General features: G+C 35.7%; 2 protein-coding genes across 2 annotated transcripts; both read right to left on the bottom strand.

Moving 5' to 3' along the window:
• Window positions 1-1,781: 1,781 nt before the first annotated feature.
• Window positions 1,782-5,855, bottom strand: LOC112048491 (uncharacterized). The gene is made up of 5 exons (XM_024086024.2): window positions 5,138-5,855; window positions 4,896-5,027; window positions 4,255-4,755; window positions 3,557-3,895; window positions 1,782-3,439 (listed from the first exon to the last, which is right to left on the bottom strand). The coding sequence occupies exons 1-5, from the start codon at window positions 5,844-5,846 to the stop codon at window positions 1,797-1,799; spliced, it is 3,324 nt and encodes a 1,107-aa protein (XP_023941792.2). The 5' UTR covers window positions 5,847-5,855; the 3' UTR covers window positions 1,782-1,796.
• Window positions 5,856-6,385: 530 nt separating this feature from the next.
• Window positions 6,386-11,291, bottom strand: LOC112048502 (uncharacterized). Its single transcript, XM_024086036.2, has 6 exons — window positions 11,218-11,291; window positions 9,903-10,040; window positions 8,359-8,507; window positions 7,572-7,675; window positions 6,962-7,068; window positions 6,386-6,482 (listed from the first exon to the last, which is right to left on the bottom strand). Exons 1-6 carry the CDS (start codon window positions 11,289-11,291, stop codon window positions 6,386-6,388), a joined length of 669 nt encoding a protein of 222 aa, XP_023941804.2.
• Window positions 11,292-13,147: the final 1,856 nt, after the last annotated feature.

The raw sequence follows: 13,147 nt of genomic DNA, 5'->3' as shown, positions 1-13,147 counted from the left end.
GGTTTGATTGCTTCGCTGTTGCATGTACTTGAGTTCCCTTTGCATCCATAATAAAACCACCTATCGAAGACTGAATGAAACTTGAATATTTTGATATTCAGAATAATATTAGCTAAGTTCTAAATCTTTTCTCTTGTAAATTTAGATATTAACCAAAGTAACAAAAATATAAACCTATACAAAATAATATTTCTAAAAAAATTTTTGGATTTTTTCAGTTTGACATAATATTTCATTTCATCTCAACAAGCCATAAGCTTTCTACTCTATGTGCAAAGAGTAAATTAATTTAAAGGGATGTGCTTAATAGAATGAGCATAGAGAACCAGAGTCTAGTCTGTGAGCTAAATAGAGCTTGTGTGTCCATTACTTAAATCTTCGTGATCATTGAAATAGAAGGAGCACAATCGTGTAGAAAATAACACTTAAAAACTGGCCATTTTTGCTTTGACAGTTTTAGAATTATTATTGGTAAAGAAAATGATACCTAAAGGCCTTTAAATATAGCCCAATAATCAATAAAATCCCAAAGTAAGAGCAAATACAACCTTAAAGAATGAGTTTAAGGTTGAATTTGCAAATGCGACTACTTGAATTGAGTGCCAAGAAGTTGTGATTGGCACTCATTGAGTGGTGACGTTTTTTGGTCGCTGATTGTGCATCCACTTTTTAATAGGATATCGATGTTCGTCGATTTTAAAAAACCTACATTATAATTTATTTATTTTCAAATATGTTTTATAAAAAAACTTTAATTGAGTCTACCAGTAACTCTACCACCGATTCGGAAATTAGAAGACCCGGAAATTTTCTTTACAAATAAAAAAAAATACTTTTTTACGTTATACTAGCGGACGCCCGCGAATTCGTCCGCGTGGAATTTAGTTTTTCACAAATCCCTCGAGAACCATGGATTTTTCCGGGATCAAAAGTAGCCTACGTGTTAATTCAGGCTATAGTTTATCTCAATACCAAATTTCAGCTAATTCGGTTCAGTAGTCGAGGCGTGAAAGAGTAACAAATATTCATATCATGAAAATCATCAGTTTTTGCAAAAGTCGGGAGACAATAGATTTTTTTTTTTGGGATAAAAAGTGTAATCCAAAGTAAAATCTATTTCCATTCCAAATTTCAGCCAAATCACTTCAGTAGTAACGGCGTTAAAGAGTAACAAACATCCAAACATTCATACAAACTTTCGCGTTTATCCATACGAACTTTGAAACCTGTTATTTTCTAAGGCCACAAAGGCACCATGTTTGCCTACTATACTTACCTACTTTGTAGGAATCGTGAAACGTAGTGATATTACTTTTTGGTAGGAGAATATGAGAAGACAAGCTTTCAGCTTTTAACGAATGAGGAAGGTCTGGCCGTATAGGACCTAAAACCTGCTTATTTTACATAATACCTTCATAATGCAGCAAATATCTATATTCTATTGTAGATCCCTACAACTTCACAAACATTACCTCTTCTTATTGTTAGTATAGATGTACAGTCATCGATTTAAGAGTTGGTAAAAGTACAGTAGTATAGGAGCTTCGCTGTGATAGTTGCGCAAGCAACAAAGCTATCGGCGACAGAGTTTGGCCTCATATATTTAGGAAGAAATAGACAATAATATGATGGTACAAGTAAAAGTGTGTTTGTATTTTTATGTAAATTTTTGCAAGCATTCTTTTACAAGCAACTTTTAAATAAAACAATTATTTTTCGAGTGTTTGTTTCAAGTTTCTTTATTTATAGTATTTATTACATTCCAGTTATGGGAGGCATTTCTTTTTAATGATGTCTTAAGATGAACAGGTACTTGGGCATATTTTAGGTGGCTTGCATCGACTGATCGAGCAACACCTTCGTGGAATGCAAAATGGCGGTACGAAGCAACACGCAGTGCACGGATTAGGTACACTGCGACATCGAACAACGGGGCATGTTTTAGAGCGATTGTTGCAGGGTGAAATCCTTTTTAGATGTTGCTTGATCCTAGGATGGCTTCGTACTTTGCGGTGTCGCTTGCGTCCTACAGGACAGGGCCGAAGACAAGGTGAACTTCGGCAGGGCGATGTACACGTGGATCTGCTACACTTTGGTGAGGGTGAATTACATGAAGGTGAAGAGCAACATAAGTAACATTGATTACATGGATTGCATGGAGTACATCGAATAGGTGGACATGGCTTACACGGATTCCTACAACACTTTTTGCAGGGAGGTCGACCACATGGTCTTTTACAACATTTCGTCTTGCATGGTGAGGGTCGGCAAACTACTAATTTACATTTTGGCGGACGACAACTACTAGGTCTGAGGCATGGTATAGGAAAAGGTCCACTGCATGCAGGTGGTCGGGAAGGTGGCGGAGTCCACTCTAACATTAACTCGTTTTTGGCTAATGGTGCACCAGTCAATTTCCTAATAACTATTTCGAATACTCCTCTTCGTGGATTGTTGGCCGTAGTTACTTTTACTGGCCCTTGTTCTTCTCCGGTCGATGCCAGTATACATTTTGGCCCTTGGCAAGGTTCATTCCCATGAATGGGGCATGTTTCTTTAGGACCAATTTTTATATGAGAAACAGTCACCATCATATCTCCTTTAGTCGCATTTAAAGCTGGGCATGGTTTTAACTGTTTTTCATCTTTAATAGTTACACTTTTGGCAGTTGTGGTAGCTTGACTAGACTTTGGTTTTTTGATTGATTCAATGGATTCTGATTTCACACTGGATTTTGATGATTTTTGCTCACCTTTTATTGAATGAGTTGAAGTTTGACTTGTTCTTTGTAGTTTTGTATGTGAAACCTTAGCTCCCATCCCTTTTGCTTTAGGATTAGTTTCTTTTTTTCTTCCAAAGAAATAAACATTGGTGCTATTTAATTTATCGGGTATAACTTGCTCATGCCTATAATATGTTGATAAAACACACGATGAACTCTTATCTGTACAAGTCACGTTACTATTTGGAGTACGAGGAAACCAGTCGTTAACTTGAAAACATTTATTAATTGATGCTGTAGCTTGTGTACTTAAAGTTCGATAGCGGCATAATCTATCCGATAATGTCATGTAGACCAAAATTTGATTTTTGCCAAATATACCTGATTTACTTATGTAATCATTAAATTGAATAGGTAAACAGGTTTCCCAAAAGTTTTTCGATTTGTTTAAGGACGACAAAGAGCGTTTTTTTGACATTAATGTTAATTTGGATGTGTTTGATGTGAAGGAAACATAATTATTTAAACTATGCTCTTTAGTATGAACTTCAGAAGGACAGCATAATACTTTCAAATCATCATTTAAAATGGGCAGTTGTGTAGTATTGCTATGATTATCTAAAAAATTGTCTTGAATGTATTTTACGTTTGTCAAATATACCAAACGTTTCTTTTGTTCATCCACCAGATCTTGATTTAACGGCATCAGCGGTGTACCTACGATAATGAATAAAAAAAGTGAGATTTTTATCAGCGGAAAATTTTATTATATTAATAAATACAGTACAGTATTAATTTATATTCCACACGCATTAATTGGGCAACCGGAAGAACATGTTGGTTGGTTAGTATATTGTGCTGTGCGATTATCTTTGACTGGAACAATTTTTTCGTATGTTGCAACCGGTGTTATAAACTGATATTCAAGTTTCGTTTTTCTCCCGGGCATTTCAATAGTCTTGCCAATTCTCATTTTTATAACTTGGTTTGGGAAATCATATACTACTCCATGGTAATCTGGTGCTGATGTAGGCAAGAGTTGACCAGGTTCTTCTCTGGCTAAGTCCCCCACTCCGTCAGAAGAAAAATTAAAGTGTGCCCGTTGTTTATGGCCGAGGTCGCAGGAATCCATAGGTATTTGGAACACAACCTTGTTCCCAGTGGGACAGCAATCTGCGCAATAGTTAATATGCATGTATCATTACAATATGTTGACTTATGTAAATAAATTTAAACAACAACAATAATCTTTTTATACAATTTAGGATAACTTTAATGTTATTTGTTACAAAAATGAAACTAAAAAGCTGTAAAGCAATAATTTAAATCTTCACCAAAGGAACGATCTTATGGTTTGCTTTACTCATATCATTAAATGATTTTGTTAATAATAATAATTTACTGATAGTTAAATTACGTAACAATTCAAAGGACAAGTATTAAACAAAATTCCTCAAAGCGGTTGCATTATGCAGAGCGTCGTCCTTTGCTTTTCTTCTTTTGGTTTTGATTTACTTTTAAACGTTTAGTACAACAAAAGCAGTCAATATCAGATTGTAGACATGAATTCATTTTTCTAACAGGAGGTTTTTTGTCAGGACCCTTAGGCGTGACGAGTTCAAGCTCGAATTTGCATTTTTTATCATTAATCAAAGCCGTTTTTGCTACTTTTAACACGAATACTTCTCGGTTAGGTAATTCAGTTTGTTGTTTTCCGTCGCCACGTGCTATCGCTGCTTGTTGATTATGCTTGGTTGTCTGGAGACAACCGTCTGTTGTACAAGTGAATTGCGTTTCAGCAGGTTGTGCCCCTTGACAACAAGTCATCTCGGTTGGAAGGGCCAAGCTTATTTGATTCTTTCCACAAGGGGGCATACACGGTCCATTGTTTACTGATCCTTTAGTATAAGGATATTGCATCAAACAGTGTGTTTGACTTATCTTCTTAATAACAGAAGCACTGGCAGGGACTTTTATCTTTAACTCGTTGCCGCCAAGGGTTGTGCCTATCTCTTCGAAATCCTTATTGCGACCTGGCCATTAAAATTGTTCCATTGACTAACTTATTATAGGTATATTTTTTAGGTACAGCTAAATTCATTGGGTTATTAGACTCAATATTACGAAATCTGGTCAAAATTTAATGGTTGAAATGTTTTACGTATCTACTAACCTTTAGGTACGTGCAAACAATACGGGTCAGTATTGCGACACTCCATTTTTTCCTTAGCCGGAGATTTTGGCCCCGAACAATAACAAGGATCATCAGTATCTTCACAAGGCATGCTGTTGTAAGGGTCTCTAGCTGTAATTTTTTTTTGTAAAATATTATATATTTTAAAAGTGCAACTAACTAAAACGCTTTTGACGGTTATAAGATACTGGAACAACGTTATAAAGACAACAGAGGTTTACCTTTTGGACAAACGCCACCTCCGCCTTTAACATTACAAGACTGACTATGACCTCGGTTTGAACCTCGAGCAGCGCCGCATGCGCATGGATCTTGCATACTTTGAAATTCTTTGTTTGGTGCGCATGATCTATCGACGATAGCAGAACTTTTCGTAGCTCCTAAGTTCGGTGGACTACCAGGTCCTTGAAATTTTGTTACAATGAGCTTTCCAAAACAAGATATTCGTAGAAACATGATTATTTCCCCAGTTTCTGCATTGTCAGGTCCAACAATCCGAAACGAATCCTTCAGAGCTTGATAACTAACATTAGTAGGATCTTCTAAAAAGGTTTTGCGGGCTTCTACGAATTCCTTTGTCATATCAATTTCACATTCTCCCATGTTTATTTTAGTAGGTAGACAACCACATGGTAGAGATTTATAAACTGATACCATTATTGGAAATTTGGACATTGCGGAAGAAATGTCATTCTCAGTCAGGGAAAAAAGACACGACTTTCCACTGTTGAAACATTTTATAAATGGGCCGTTACTTTTTGCTACACATGACCCGGGCTCATCATCACATATTTCCATAGGTTCAACTCCTGGGCTTTTTATATTGATACAAGTTCTAAAATCTTTGTCAGAAAAACAAGGACTTTTCACAAATATTATTTTATCAATGAGTACTTCAAGGAGGAAGAGGCCATCGTTCTGCTTCGCCATAGCTCAAGTTTATTTAAAGGAATGGGAACTTCCTATTTTTTTATTTTTGTTAAATGAAATTAATTTATAAACATACCCAAAATTTTGATTGTCTAGTAGATAAACAAAAGAAATTAGTGTCAGTTTGATTTACGATTATTGTAATCAAAAAAGAAAATTATGATGTAAAGAGGTTAAACTGTTTTATCTAAAGTACTGTTTTTAGTTAAAATGATTAAAACTTAGGTAGTCTATGGTGAAAAGAAAATTTAAGAGTAGATACAGAAGAGATGTATCAAATTTTATTTAGTAATATTATTAACATTGGGCATCTCCAATTTGATTGTTTTTCACATATATATTTCTACTAGCGGATGCCCGCGTGTTCGTCCACCCATAAACCTCCTTAGTCCGTCCCTGACGCTAAATTTGTTCTTAGCGAACGTCAACTAACTATAAACTACCCCCCCTGTATTAGTTAGCCTTCAGTTTTATAAAATTATATAGATTGGGATTAAAATACTGGATTCCTTTTAAATATGATTTATTAAATTTAACATTTACTTTGAAAATTTACGTACTATGCAATTATATTTAATTGTTGGATAATTCTCGTAGTACCAATTGCACGCGTCATTTTTGAACGGTCGACCAACCCTGAAAATTGTAATAGTTATGAGCATTGAAAGAACAGCATCGATATACAATAAGAAATAAGCAATAAGCATCTCTATTAGTTATACGAGTAACAGCTTGCCATTTTTACAAAATGCCTAAATCAAACTAACATCTAACGAATGTACTATCCATTCAGCAATACTATGTTAGTAACCATCCATCAATACTATAGGTGAAGATTTATAAACGCTGAACCGATTTCAAACGGTGAAGGAAAACATCGTGAGAAAAGCCACATACCTGAGAACTTTCTTAATTATCTACGTGTATGAAGTCTGCCAATCCGCATTGTGCCAGCGTGGTGGATTATTGGCCGACCTCTCTCATTTTGAGAGGAGACTCGTGCTCAACAGTGAGCCTAATATGGGTTTCTAATGATGATGCTTATGACATCGAATTCGAAATCGAAATCGAATCTATAGAAAACTACAAGTTTACAGTAATAACATTTTTATTACTCTTTCATTAATCTCAGTATTTGTTCTGGCGTTAGAGGAGTTGTTAAGTCGGGATAACTTCGCCATCTCTTTTGCGTTGAATCTGATGCGGCTTCGTATTCTTTTACCTATGAAAAAGAATTAAAGTTGATTTACTTAACTCGGTTTTTAGGAGTAAACGTTAACATTTACCCCTGAAAATCGTGGGACTCATTACTGCTGAGCTCGAGTCTCCTCAGAATGAGAGGGGTTAGGCCAATAATCCACCACGCTGGCCCAATGCGGATTGGCAGACTTCACACACGCAGAGAATTAGGAAACTCTCTGGTATGCAGGTTTCCTCACGATGTTTTCCTTCACCGTTTAAGACACGTGATATTTAATTTCTTAAAATGCACACAAATTGGAGGTGGATGCCCCGGACCGGATTCGAACCCACACCCTCCGGAATCGGAGGTAGAAGTCATATCCAAACGGCTATCACGGCTCTTATCAGCTAGTTTATGTGTTAAAAGAAGAATTATTTACACGTGGACGCAGATATTTATTAACATTATACGAGTATATAAGATGATACCGAGCTATTATATTGCGTCATTTTGATGAATATTGGAATAATGTGCACTTTTACCTGTAAATTGGCATTTTGTTTCAATCCACCATGAGGATGCTGACGCCGGTATTTGACACAGTCAAGGTCATACTGATAGGAACGAGGAAATACAGCTTGGCGGGCTGTTGAATATTGTTATATTAATATACTTTTGAATTAATGACTGTAAGCCGTGATAACCCAGTGGATATGAGCTCTGCCTTCGATTCGGAGGGCGTAGGTTCGAATCCGGTCCGGGGTATACACCTTCAACTTTTCAGTTATGTGTTTTTAAGAAATTAAATATCACGTCTCTCGAACGGTAAAGGAAAATCATCGTGAGGAAACAACTGAGAATTTTCTTAACTAGCTATACGTAGAAAGTTTATTATATTATATTAAACGCTCTCTCTCTTTCTTATATATTATATTGGTTAACTCCAGGCTGAGAGTTTATATTTTTCATTATACTATTTTTTTTCAGAGAAATTTTGAGATTTTCAAACTGAAAATTACTCTGAAAAAATGTCACTATTTTAAACTAGTCCTAGGGACTCGAACCCAAGACCCTGCAATATGAAATCAAATAAGCTGACCACTACACCAACGAGGCAGTATAAACATGTCTGTGATTTATTATCTAAATCGAGCTAATGCTAGCCACTCACTATCTGATAAGTCCATATGCCTACAGCGCTAACGGCTTGACATCCGATTAAACTGATCGTGTGCTGCTTGCGATCTGCAGGATGTCATGCCCATCGCGACCAACACATGATAATATAGCATAATAGACAAGTTAGTTATTATTGTAAATTTAACTTACGTGGCAAAACTTTCTCTGTCACCATATCATAGTTGTAATAAGCATCATGAAGGGTATAAGCATTGGCACCAGGTTTGTCAACCCAAAAAGCTTTATCTCTTTGAACCATCTTGTCGATTACAGTGTCGGATAACTCTTGTATAGTAGGTCTGTCATAAAAAAATATCAGTAATACTTTTACAAACGAATGTACATTGTCATCATCATCACCATTATGAACCCAAATTCGGCTAACTGCTGAGCTCGAGTCTCCTCTCAGAATGAGAGGGGTTAGGCCAATAGTCCACAATCGGTTCGAATCCGGTCCGGGGACCGAATTTTATTCGAACCTACAACCTCCGGAATCGGAGGCAGAGATCTTATCCACTGGGCTATCACGGCTGTTTTGTATTATATTTTTATATTACATTACATTACATTCACTATAATAAACTTAGTTAAAAAGTGCATGTAAATGAAGCCTTAGAATAGGCATTTTATCATTTTGGAAAGGAGAATGGCGAGGTTGCATGTATTTTGGACTAGCAGATAGAAGTAGCGTATATAATGGAAACCCATAATAGTTGTTAATCGTGAATAAACTAAGAAAAAAGCAAATGGCAACCAATCTTGAAAAGCAGGCAGAAAAAAGATATACCTTAAAATTAGAAGGTACTCTATCTATGCATACGAATAAATGTGAATTTTTAACTGAAAAACACCGCGGCTGACGTACAACTGCGTGATTGCTTTATAAATACGACAAGGCGTTTCGATCTCAGCCAACGAGTAGAACATTTTTACTATGCTAAATATAGAAATAATCTTGATTCCCGTTCTATAAATCTTAATATTTTTTTTACAAGCATCTTATAAAATAATAGTTTTATTTAATACAAATGTATGAGTGTGCGACACTTCTGAGTGTGACTCCCACTTTCGCCATTTGATTTCAATTTGGCATTTGGAAAAAACATAATTTCAACGAAAGGAGGTGCGGGGGCCCATTGGTATAAAAATAAATCCCTTTACCCTTGGTAACGCCATTCCACGTGATTGTCTGGATCAATATCGGTGTTCGTTATTTTCGTCAGAAGGTTCTTATAAAAGATACAAAAAGAAATTGCGCGGAATATTGGAGTAGATAATAATTAGAAAAGTTGTATTTTCATGTACAGAACTGTAGAACATAAAAATAGTTTATAGTGTATAAGTAATTGGCAATGTGTATATTCGACGACCTCCATGGTGCAGTGGTGTGCGCGGTGGATTTACAAGACGCGAGGTCTTGGGTTCGATCCCCGGCTGGGCCGATGAGGTTTTCTGAATTGGTCCAGGTCTGGCTGGTGGGAGGTTTCGGCCGTGGCTAGTTACCACTTTACCGGCAAAGACGTACCGTCAAGCGATTTAGCGTTCCGGTACGATGTCGTGTAGAAACCGACCACCGCCATAAAGGAATCAACTTAGGTCCTTTGCGGGCTGGTCAATGTATAAAAAGCGCATTCCACGTGGACAAAGTTGAGGACATCTACTACTTATAAAATAATAAAAGTTTCTTATATGACCTTGGTGGAACTTCATCTAATTCTCTTGTCAATGGGCGAAGGAATTTATCGATAGATGGCTGGGTCAACCGAGCCGGTTGGCCTGGTGTCAAGCTTTCATTAGTCCTAACAGTGCCTGAGACTCTATCAAGTGCGTATCTGTAAAATGGTTTAAATATCGTATATACAGGACTAGCGGACGCCCGCGGTTTACTCGCATTGTTCCCGTTGTCGTGGCAATAAGGGGCTAGAATATATCCTGGGATTCTCACAAATAACGTGGCTTTCGTTTGGTAGAAGAATTTTCATAGTCGGTTCAGGAGAACCAAAGATTACCACCTGCAACCTCACAAACTCATAAACTTTCTCTCTTTATAATATTGGTATAAATTTAAAATGTCTTAATTTTCCAAAATATATGTATATCGGAAGTTCGTAATCGTAATCCTAACTATTATACGGATATGAGTTTATTTGTTTGCTACGCTATCACGCTTAATTTGATTTAAAACAATATTTCACCAATGGAAAATTGCATTCTCACGAGAAAGGAAAGTACGCAGGTGAAACCGTAGGGCGTTTGCTAGTCTAATCTAGTACGTATGGTGTAATAATGCCTTTTAAACTAAACACGATTTACGAGACTCTCATAAGAAGTACAATCAAAACATGTAATATACCTTCTTTATCATAATTAATGCGAAAATACCTCGCGTTTATTCTAGCGATTTACCAAATACTAGTAATCTCACATGCCTGCAGCGCTAACGGCTTGAAAGCCGAAAAAAATGATCGTGTGTTGATCGCGATGTGCATGACATCATGCCAATCGCGACCAACAAACGATCAGTTTTATACTGTCTGACATAAGATTATGTGAGAAGTAACTCAAAAACCAATTTTTAAATATTTTGTTTCTGTAATAAATTACGTAGATAATATATCTCTGAATATCCAATTTTGCATGTTGTACGGTTTCCAAGTAGATTATGCATAGTTCGGAAAATCACAGTTGTGGGTTTTGTTCCATAGTTGAACATTTTCAGGACAATAACGAATTTCAGGCTACAGCCTTTCTATCAATTTAAATATTAAGTACAAAATTCGCCAAAATTCTAGTCCCCTCTGAATTAGAGTTGTATGGTCGCGCTGTATATAAAACATATCTCATCAACACTTCTTTTTGTTTTTTCCGCCCGCGCCACCACATGGCTGACTGGTGTGTGTGTCCAAATAAAATAATTTTCTTTCTTTCTTTCTCATGGGAGCTATTATAACGGAGCAGTTTAGCGTGTTTCAACTTCTGAGTGGTCTATAAGCTTGTTGTATACTTTACTTGTTTGGGTCGTATCCACCAAATTTCGCAACATTACTTCGCGGATATTCAGGATGTGGCCGTTCAACAGACATTTTTACTCCTTTTTTAAATATTCGCAAGAGCTCAGTCTAAAAATTTAAGTAAGCTGACAAATAAATGTTTGACAAAAATCGGATAGTTATGATGAGTAGTACTATTTTAACAGAACATGTTTTTAATAGTAATTGAGAATATATGATGAGGAAATCCTAAAATATTATAAAAAATCTAATAACGCAGAAGCAAAATTATCCATATTATTTTGTTTGTCAAGTTTGACATGGTTTTAACTACAGATTAATGATCTTCGTCATGAAGAAATTGAAGCATTTTTTAATTTTTAATGTCTTTGGTCACGCCAAACCTATAATTCGTCTGAGATAAAAGCTCACGCATTAGCGACTTTTATCAGTATTTCTTTCAGTGACTAAATTAAAAAATGTAACTTGCTACGTTTTGAAAGTGGTTTGTAAACGCGCGTTTTTTTTGTCGTCCATAGAAGGTACGTTATATTACGAACGGTATTTAACCACAGTCAGGTTTATATTCATTTTCAACTTAACATATCATGAGAGGATAGTCATCGATTGCTGTACATACATGAGATTATGTAGATGAAAACCTACTCGTATTATCTAGATCCAATCTAGCGCCAATCCATCACAAAAAGATTAATCGACATAATGAAAAGCTTATAAAATGCAGTTGCATATCGTTTTAAATTTTGCATAATTTAATAAAATTGACAATTTTGAAAACCCCCGAATGTCATGAAATCATTAATTACACTCTCGATCAAGTCGTCAATATTCTCTTTCAGTGCACCTTCATTTGAGAGCCTACTAGAGTATATTTGCAGACATTCGGTTATTCTTCCCCACTTTAAACCCCAGAACTTTTAAACGGCTCAACCGATTTTCATCAAACATATCTAAGAACACTCGCCCGTAAGTCACCTTTGATACAAAAAAAAAAACTAAATTAAAATCGCTTCGGAGCCACAGACAGACAGACACGTCAAACTTATATCACCACTCTTTTTGCGTCGGGGGTTAAAAAGAAACCCTTATAACCTTTAAAATGACGTTGATGTCATGGTACTTGTAAACTTGTATCGAATCGTAAACCTATGGTACTACGAGTATAACGAGTAGATACACTCATGCACCCAGTCCATAGATTTACGATTCGGTACATTCTATGCACCCAGTCACAAATCACCAGTCACCTCACTACGTCAGTGGCTTTATTCCACATATTTTACTCGCAAAAAAACTAATAATGAAACAAAATTGGATGCGGTTTTGAACTACTCTGTCGACGATATTTCCATTTCTGGGAAAAAACATGAATGATACAAAATTGCAACCTAAGAACAATATAAAAATGCAGTGCAAAATCATTCACTTCGTTTTATGAATGATAAATTGGACCCAAATGCGTCATTCGCAGCAAAGTGAAATTCAAATTTTAATATATTAAAATGATATACCAGTTTACCGGTGTTTGTTTGTTTATATTTATATGTTTAAGGTAAAAGTTGTTATTAAGCTTACTTATATCTAGATTATTATTTTTGTAACTCACAAATCTATGGTTTTTAAACTGAAATTAAAACCAAAATTTAGATACAAAAGCGAAACATAATGCCTTGAGGCATTTTCTACCTGCCTGAAATTCTGTGATGTTGCAATTAATCTACTAGTATCTTCCATAGGTCTTAAAAATAATTTTAAAAATTATTCATCAATCAATTCATTTATTTCATTTATTTAACCGTTATTAGAATTAGAATTAAATACCCTCATTTATTATTTATTAATGATATGAAATAAATGATTGATAATATTCACCTTGACTTATTGCGCATAGGCTGCCTAGCCTTATTGAGGCAAAACAACAAAAAAAT

This window comes from Bicyclus anynana, chromosome Z, assembly GCF_947172395.1.
Source record: "Bicyclus anynana chromosome Z, ilBicAnyn1.1, whole genome shotgun sequence".
In the NCBI taxonomy this organism is placed as follows: Eukaryota; Metazoa; Arthropoda; class Insecta; order Lepidoptera; family Nymphalidae; genus Bicyclus; species Bicyclus anynana.
The sequence above is the reverse complement of the archived record's forward strand: the minus strand, read 5'-3'. Positions and strand labels throughout refer to the sequence as shown.